This window comes from Porites lutea, chromosome 10, assembly GCF_958299795.1.
Source record: "Porites lutea chromosome 10, jaPorLute2.1, whole genome shotgun sequence".
NCBI lineage: Eukaryota > Metazoa > Cnidaria > Anthozoa > Scleractinia > Poritidae > Porites > Porites lutea.
This window is the reverse complement of record NC_133210.1, coordinates 3,206,958-3,216,269: the sequence shown is the minus strand read 5'-3', so window position 1 is coordinate 3,216,269 and position 9,312 is coordinate 3,206,958. Positions and strand designations below refer to the sequence as shown.

At 39.0% G+C, this 9,312-nt stretch overlaps 1 protein-coding gene across 1 annotated transcript; it reads left to right on the top strand.

Moving 5' to 3' along the window:
* Positions 1–3,237: 3,237 nt before the first annotated feature.
* LOC140950900 (ATP-dependent DNA helicase RecQ-like) lies at positions 3,238–7,305 on the top strand. The gene is made up of 2 exons (XM_073400117.1): positions 3,238–3,731; positions 5,898–7,305. The coding sequence occupies exons 1-2, from the start codon at positions 3,238–3,240 to the stop codon at positions 7,303–7,305; spliced, it is 1,902 nt and encodes a 633-aa protein (XP_073256218.1).
* The last annotated feature ends 2,007 nt before the right edge of the window (positions 7,306–9,312 follow it).

The following is a 9,312-nucleotide window of genomic DNA, read 5'->3' as shown; positions in this document are numbered from 1 at the left end:
GTGATTAAGCGCCAATCAAGTTTCACAGAGGGCGCGTGAAGGGGCAATTGATGAAGTAAGAGACGAGTTGACTTCGGTAGCATGGAGAGCAAGCGCCTTGCCGGCCGGTCACGGATTTGTTTGTATTTTGAAGTAATCTCATTGACATCATACCTCAACGGAACGCAAATAAAACATAGATCGAATCTTGAATGAAGCTGCTTAAGTGATCGCTTAAAACAAAAAAAATACGATTTTTCGGTAATATTAATAATAAAACCTTACTCTTTCTCTAGACTTCATGAAATTCTGTAGTTCAGGAGGAAAACGGACGGTTTCTAGCCCACTTTCGTCGCTCGAAAAAAGAGGGCAAGTGTACGTCCGTTCCTCGAAAAGAGAGGCTTTGTTTCAGACGAAGTGTGTCTAGTACAAGAAAATTTTTCGGTTTCTCCTTTACCAAATCGCTACACGACAATTCTCTCAACGACTGAAAGGTTTGGCTTCATTATTTGTCAGTCCTGTTCAATCCGTTAACATTAGTTTATCAAATTTTCAGAGCCGGGAAATTACGTAAAGTTTTGCTGGTCAATTTTGAAACTAAAATAATTGGTGTATTCGCACTGTAAAACAGAATAGGTCAGGTTCTATAATCAAGTTTTACGGAGCAGTGTTATAGGTGACTAAGCGCCAATCAAGTTTCACAAAAAGGCGTGTGGAGGGGCAATTGATGAAGTCAGTGACGACCTGACTTCGGTGGCGTGGTAATAAGCAAGCGCCTTGTCGGTCACCGGTTTGTTTGTGTTTTGAAGTAATCTCATTGACATCATACCTCAATGGGGCGCAAATAAAACATGGAAGGAGGTTTGAATGAAGCTGGTAAATTGATCGCTAAAAACAAACACAGAAAAGTACGATTCTGAGGAATTTTATGTTAAAAAAAAAAAACACAAGCCTAGCTCCTCCTCTAGACTTTCTGAAGGTCCGTTTTGTTGTGCCATCGATCGGGAGGGAAACGGACGGCTTCTCCCAATTTTCGTCGCTCAAAAAGACAAGTAGTGGGCAAGTCTACTCCTCCTCCTTCACCACCTCCTCCTCGTCCTCGAAAAGGAGAGCTTTGTTTCAGACAAGGTGTATCAACAAAACAAAAGAAAATTTTCTGGTTTCTCCTTAATCAAAACGTTACTCGACAATTCTTCTGGACAGTTTAGTTGCATTCTTTGGCCGTGCTCTTTAATCGTTAACTCTGATTAGTTTATCCATTACTCTCAGAGCCGGGAAATAAGCAGAGGTCTAGAGGGTTAATAGTGAAACTAAAGATAGTTAATGTATTCGCACTGTTAAACAGAATCAGTTTTAAGGGTGGCTAAGTGCCAATCAAGTTTCATAAAAAGGCGTGTGGATGGGCAATTGATGAAGTAAGTGATGATTATTGACTTCGGTGGCATGGATAGGAGCAAGCGCCTTGCAGGTCGGTCACCGTTTTGTTTGTGTTTTGAAGTAATCTCATTGACATTATACCTCAACGGGGCGCAAAGACTATGGATCGAATCTTGGCGGAATGAATCTGCTTAAGTGATCGCTTAATTAAAAGTACGATTTTACGGAAATATTAATAAACCTTGAATAGTTCCTCCTCTAGACTTTCTGAAAATTTCTTTTTTGTTTGTGCTGTGGATCAGAAGCGAAACGGACGGCTTCTCCGGACTTTCGTCGCTCAAAAGAGTCGACTATTCTAGGGGGCAAGTCTTATCCTCCTCCTCCTCCTTGAAAAGAGAGGCTTTGTTTCCGGCAAGGCAAGACTTGCCCACAAGTCGAGCTCAAACTTCTCCACAAGCGCGCCGAGGCGCGCGCGAGCGGGAGATTTTTTTCATGTTTCCTACGGCAAAAGCGAACGAGAGAGCGGGAACTCGACCCTTCGCGCTGGGGCCCACTACCGGAACCGGAAATGAGAAGCGAAGGACTTTGAGTCTCAGGCAAGGTGTGATAACTGAACAAAAGAAAATTTTCCGGTTTCTCCTAATCTAATCGGTCCACGAAAAGTCTCTAAAGAACTGGCAAATCTGTTTTCATCATTTGTCCTTCCTCTTCAATCGTCAACATTTACAAGAGACTCTCGGCCTTATAATTGCAGGTGTTGCAGCAGCGCCAGCCTAATTTTAAGAAATAAATCAAATCAGTCTTAATATCTCGCCTTTTCAGCTTACTACTAACTGTATCTCACTGAAGTGGGGTTTAAGAAGTAAATCAACTAAGGAGCATAGTAAATACTGAAGCCCGAGGTAATATCGCAGCATATCTTAGTACCAGTCAAATAACCTGCTAACATTTAAAAATGGTAGACTAAAATAGTTCAACCTTGAAACCGGAAGCTGAATGGGTTAATTGTTTAAAGTGTCAGATATTTGTCGTGATTATTTTCTTTACATTTGACTACCAGAATGCGTATTAAAAATATTTACATTTCCCGGCCGAAAGTACCCGCGCTTAGATTGTTTCAACAAAACTTTATTTCAAAAAAGATACCCATTTAAATCGTCAAGAACATTTGAATTAAACGATATTGTTCAAAAAGATAATTAATCATCGTGGTTTTTAAAATGTTACCGCCGGACAAAAGCTGTAAATCTTAGCCGACCCATCGAAAGTATACGACAAGTTAAATTCTAATAAATACACACAAACGTAACATAGTAAAACAAACTTCCCAGGGCTCAAGCTGAATTTTCCACTCTTTCTTTCCCGCTTGACTCCACAGGACGGTGGACGGTGTGGATGTCTAGCGCGATTTTTTTCCTCTTCCGAGCAAAACAAACTACCTACTACGAAGGCTAATGTATGTCCCGTTAGAGAAGCTCGTCTTTAAACTTGTGCACCATTCAACAAGTCATCGGAAATATTTTGTTTCTTAGCACTAAGGCAGGAGGAATTGGACCTAGTAAAGCTATGATTGGGCCACTCTTCAAAAGTACGGTTAGTACGCAGAACTTTCTCCAAACAGACGCCCCTTTCCTGCCCTTACTGCCATGACCAACTGAGCCAGACTTCCATTAATTCTCAAAACGATTAGCCTGAAATTCATCCGATTGTTTCGAGTCGTTTTCTCCTCTCAACAACGTCTGAATCGACGAGCCGTTAATGCAGTCCAGTGACGTCACTCACTACCCGAAAACCGGGTAGTGATTTTGATTGGTTGGTTCTTTTAATTAACATAAATTATGACAAAATTATCCAAACTTATGCATTCAAAACATGCTCAAAATGGCGGACACCTTGACTCTGAATGTGGAAAGTTTTAAAGAAGCTGTTTCAAGCGTTTTATCGCTTTTGGGAATAGCAAAGTTGTATCCGCACCAGGAGAACGCGCTTTTCCAGTTTTTGTCGCGGAAAGATGTGTTCGTCAATCTTCCGACGAGTTATGGCAAGTCTTTGATATACCAAATTGCCCCTCTGGTTGCGAGTAAACTTCGAGACTTTCCGGAACACTGTATAATCGTGGTTATATCACCATTAGTCGCCCTAATGCGCGATCAAGTAGCCAGTCTTCAGAAGCATGGCATCGCTGCAGGATATGTCTTTGCAGAGCAGGAACAAACGATTTTGACAGATGTAGAAAGGGGCAAGTATAATATCGTGTTTGCCTCCCCGGAATCAATGCTGTCTGTGAATCGGTGGAGAAGAATGCTTACCTGTGAGGTATACAAGAAACACTTAATTGGGGTTGCCGTCGACGAGGCTCATTGTATTTCGCACTGGTATGTTGTACTTGCCTTTTGACTACTACGCATTATGTTAGCGTTATTATTTTGTGTCAAATTATTAGCTAATGAGTGAGCAGCATTGACTAGCTAAAAGGTCGTGTTTGTATAATATACTATTTTTAATGACTCTAAATGATTTCACGTATCTAAATCTGACCTGTCAGTTTGTTCTCGCCCTTTATAAAATAATGTACTTATGTATTTCAGCTTTTGATTCGCAAATAAAATACACAGGAATGTTACGGTTTTAATTCTGTTATTTATCAGACCCCAGTTGTTCAACTTTAATTAAAATTATCAAATCCCAACAAAAGTGCTCTGGGCCAAATAAGGAAGGAATTCCTCCTCTTCCCCCTGGGTTGTATCTACAAGTAAAATAAATTGTACTTTATATGGCTCAGTGACAGAATATGATTTTACCATTAGCCTGAATTCCATCCAATTACTTCGAGTCTTTATTTCTCCCTACCATTCCCACTTGAGTCAACAATTTTTTATGATTTTGGTTTGTGATGACAAACTGATAGCTTGCCAGAGATGATTGCAACTTTTACTCTGTCATTACATCATAACATTTCTGGTTGAGTGAATAAAAGAAACCCATTGATCATAACTCAAGCTTAATACTTGATACCATTCACCTTTATACAGCCAAGTAAACTTTATTGCTACAAAGGGCTTCTGTGGTGTCTTGTCAAGAACAGTTTTGACCAAAGCAAACAGCAAGTAAAGACATCCAGGGCCAGGTTGTTCGAAAGTGTTTTTTAAGATTTCTAGGGTTAGTGCAAAATTTGCACTCAGATATGAGAGCTTAAAAACCAAATTCAGTGTAATTCCCTAAAAAGAAGAGAGTCCAAGAGAGTACTTTTGATAAAAAGAAAAACAAACTTGGGTTAAAATGTAACCCCAGATGAGAAAATGAGTCAAATTCAGGCTATAGTGCTAACCGCTGTTTGAATGACTGGGCCCTGAGCTATAAGTGGTAGAGTGATTTACTCAATCTATATATAAAAAAATTATAGTAGACTTCTAAGCAGTGTTGTTACTGTAATCTATTGTTTCCTTTTCTTTACTTGCACCTAATTGGCACCTGATCAATATTGTTTTATGGGTCTAGTAAAATCACTCTGTTTTTTTGTTTAAAAACAATTTTCAAATAGTAGTCATAGTTGAAACTGATCTTTTTTTTAATTGTTGACATAATAGTGCTATATCCATCTCCCACATTCCAACATTCCAAAATCTGTCTGACCTCCAAAGTGGTTAAAATTCATTGTTACATGTATATATGAGAAATGAACTATAATATATGTTCCAGCTACATAATAATGGTAATAGTAAATAATAATAATGCTTCTTTTTATATACAGGCTGTCTTCTTCCCTTATGTTCTACACAATACATGTTTTGCTTTGCCTTGTGTCATTCCAGAAAGTATATATACTTCCAAATGGAGGGCAAAAGAAATTCCAAGGGGAGGGGGATCCAAAAGCAGGCAATTTCTGAGCAGGAGTTAAGGAAGGGGTGGGTTTTCAAGGTCTGTTTGCAAGGGGGCTCTAAGAAAGATTGCTGAGTTTATTTTTTAAATCAAAATAAACAGCTTTTTAATTGTGCAAGCTGTATCAATTTACTAACCAGTGTTTCAATAATGAATAAGTATTATGCTTTCAGTAACGACCATTTAATGTAATCATGTGAATGTTTTTTTTAAGGCTTATGATTAGTTATTAGCTAAGAAAGTCTTTTCTACCGAGCAAATTTGAATTTATTGAGCCATGTGTCAAGATTAATAAAAAGATTTGTGTCTCCTTTTGTTACAGAAACAATTTAGCCTGAATTTCATCTGATTACTTCGAGTCGTTATTACTCCCTCAGTTTGAGAGGAGAAAACGACTCGAAGCAGTTAGGTGAATTTCAGGCAAAATTCTATTTAAATTGTATGGATTTTGTGACAGAAATATGTTTTCCAGGCCCAATGAAGATGAAAACTCAGGAACATTCCAGGGGGTGGGGGAATGAAAGGCATCTGGGGGTCTGAAGCAAAATTGCCCATAGGGTGGTATATAGATATTTTCTGGAACTACACATTAACAGTATAAGACAGTATTATAACAATATCATTATAATTTATTAAGAAGTGTCTCTGTTCACTTTTGTTAGGGGGCAGACTGGAAATGCTGGTAATGTGGCTTTCCGAAAATGGTACTCTTTCTTAAATGAACTGCGTTCATTGGTTTCCAATGGCTTGCCTTTCATGGCTTTGACAGCAACAGCATCAAAACAAACAAAGAGAGAGATTTTTAAAGTGCTTGAGTTTACTACCCCTCATGAAATTGTTGAGAGTCCTGATCGTAGAAATATTGTGTATGTTTGTCAACAAATAGACAGTGGACAAGAAATAAACGACTATTTTGGATGGCTCATTGATGCAATTAAAGAGAAAGGGAAGGATGCCGAGCGGGTTTTAGTTTATTGTCAAACTGTGAAACAGTGTGCAAGTCTGTATCAATTGTTTGCCAATAACCTTGCCAAATGTATGTACTCTGACAAGTCATTTAACCCCCAAAAAAGGTTGGTAGAAATGCTGCACTCCAAGACACCTGAATCAGTCAAAAACACAGTGTTGGATTCTTTTAGAAGGGAGAATGGCTTGATCAGAATTTTATTTGCCACTGTGGCATTTGGAATGGGAGTGAACACAAAAGGGGTAAGAAGATGTATTCATATTGGTCCACCAAAGAACTTGGAGGCCTATGTTCAGGAAAGCGGACGATGTGGCAGGGATGGAGAACAAAGTCATGCGGTTGTCTTATTTAATGCTAAATTATGCACTCATGTAGAGGAAAACATGAAAGAGTACTTGGTCTCTGAAGACTGCAGAAGGAAATTGCTTCGGCAGCCTTTCGATCAAACAACGTCCTCCTTAGTTTCCTTAGTTTCCCACCTTTGCTGTGACAACTGTGCAAGAAATTGTAAATGCAACCAACTAGGATGCCCACCAGCCCTTAACGTGCCTTTGGATAGGAATCAAGATGACAAACCCCTTACAATAAAGCGTGATGTCTCTACCGCTCAGAGGAAAATACTACGTAAAAAGTTAGAATGTTTACAGAAGTCTCTTGTTACAAAATCTATGCAAGGTGATCAAAAAGAAAGAAGGGCTACTGTCCTATCTTGCCCAAACTTTTTCCTTGAATTTACAAAGACTCAAATAGAACAAGTTTTGGAACATTGTGCTTGTATTACCAGTATTGATGATGTAAAAAGATGTGCTGAAATTTGGCAGCACAAACATGCTGTTGAAGTTTGTAAAATTTTCAGCGAAGTATTTGATGATATGATCCACATGAGCAGAAGTGAAGATAGTGATGAGAGTGAGGAGGACAATGATGATCATGAAGACCTTAGTATATATTTTCAGAATGACACGTCATTTCTGGAAATGATAGAGTCACTGAACTCACTTGACGAAACTGAACTCACTGTTGATGTTGAAGAAAATGTACATCAAGCAAACTACCCAGTGGTGCTTGACTCTGTCATACCAAATGTTCTGATTAATGAATAGTTTTACTAGTCATATGCAAGTAATGATTTCATCTGGCCTTTCTGTTTAGTGATATTAACTTTTTGTGTTTGTTTATCCACTTGAATAATGATGACATGTCGATGTTGCTGGTCTGACTTCGTAGAAATCCTGTGTAATGGTTGTAATTTCGCCCAGGGGTTTCAGTCAAGGCCTCTTCACTTAATAAAAGGTTTACAAGAATTCTAAGGTCCTGTGCATCTGATCTCTGAACATGCTTTCCAGATCTTTTTTTGATTTTGCATTCTGAGTCAGAGAGTTCAACAAGCTCGCGTGCAACTTTGCAACAAGAACAGTTTCTAGTGACTGCAGTTGTTGTAAGATTTCTGCCCATCTTCCTGTTTGCTTCCTTGATGTAATTGTTGTCATGCTCTAGGTCTAAATCTAGTGGAACATTACACCCAGCTGCTCCATGATTATTTACTGACCTGTTCCACTTAAGCTCATGTGCCTCACATGGAGTCAGAAGGGCATTAATCTGGAATAAAAGGTATAAGGCTTCAAGGGCATACTTTGATTGACTTGACTCTTGCCAAAACTGGATAAGGAGAAACTTCCAACAACGAATGATCCTTGTCCCATCACCTTCTGCCACAGCATCCCTAAAGTTCAAATATAACAAGCCATGATCAAGGAGAGAACATTGATAATTGAACATGTCATCATTTGCCTTGTTTGGCTCCTCAAGGGTTTTTGGTTCAGTAACCTTGTCATGTGCATCAGAGGGTGGCTCATTGGAAAATTCCAGCTGAACTTCATGAGTAAGTTCATGTTTTCTCCTTGATTTTCCATCATAGCGGAATGTCTTGGGACAGCCAGGAACACGACATGGGTAACGGCCATCAGGTGTCTGTGCTTGGTTCCTTTCCACCTCTGCTTGTTCTTCCTCGGTCAGTATCTTGTTTAAAAGCGAGTTTAAAGATGCTGAATCAATAACATATGTGTCAACAACCTTTGCTGCAATCTGACGAAGGTACACCCTTTGGATAGCTACTGATGCTGTTGCCAAGCTTGGTGGAAAAGTGTTGCGGGTTGGCTTACCATTGATGTCACTCATGCCAAGAATGCTCAAAGCTGCTACAACAATCCGAGCTTTCACTGCTAAGGTAAACATTGCCCTGTCTGGGGAATATGCACTTGTCACGTCACTCTTCACATTCCTGCGGTTGATATTGTTTCTGTCACAAAACAATGTGCATTTGTCTCCTCCTGAGTCTGAAGAGTAATGTCTTTTGAAACACAGCTGCATTGAAAGATAAGAAATACATACAAAAAATATTGGTGTGTTTTGCTCTCTCTCTTTCATAGCCTCGCTTTCAAGCTAAAGACTGTTCTCAATAGGGCTATGTAGTTATGAAGTCTTTGGAACTTTTACTAAATTCTGACTGGTTAAAGCAAGAACCTTGAAGCTGTGGTACACATTGTTCTCATTCTATTTAGCCATTATCCTGTCCCCCCCCCCTTCCCCGAAAGGAACGTTTTGCACTATTAAAAGCAAAACAAAAGAAATTGATTACAGGAATTCATGTGTATATTGATGTGAAGTATATGAAATAATTCATTTTTGAACTGCGGTTGTAGATGAGAGTGAAGAATGATCATTGCAGTAACTTTTCCAATAGAAGAAGCCTGAAAACCTGATTTTTTTCAGTCTTCTTCTTTCCAATTGCTTAAATTGGAAAATTTACTGCGATGATCATTCTTCACTCTCGTCATGTATTTATTTGGTAAATGAGATGTTCCAGAGTATTATGAGAACCATAGGAAATGCAGTATAAAAATGGCCATTATAATTACCTGTAAAAAATTCATGTCTGCATGCCAGTCTGCAATTCCGATGTTTAAACCTGTCATTCTCTCCTCTTCCGTATAGCCATTTTGCTGCGCCATTAATGCATTCACAGCCCTGTCTACAGTGAGTTGATCACCAATGACATTTGCTGAAACAAAATGCTGATCCTCTCCTTCTCCTTTACTTGGTAGATAAGA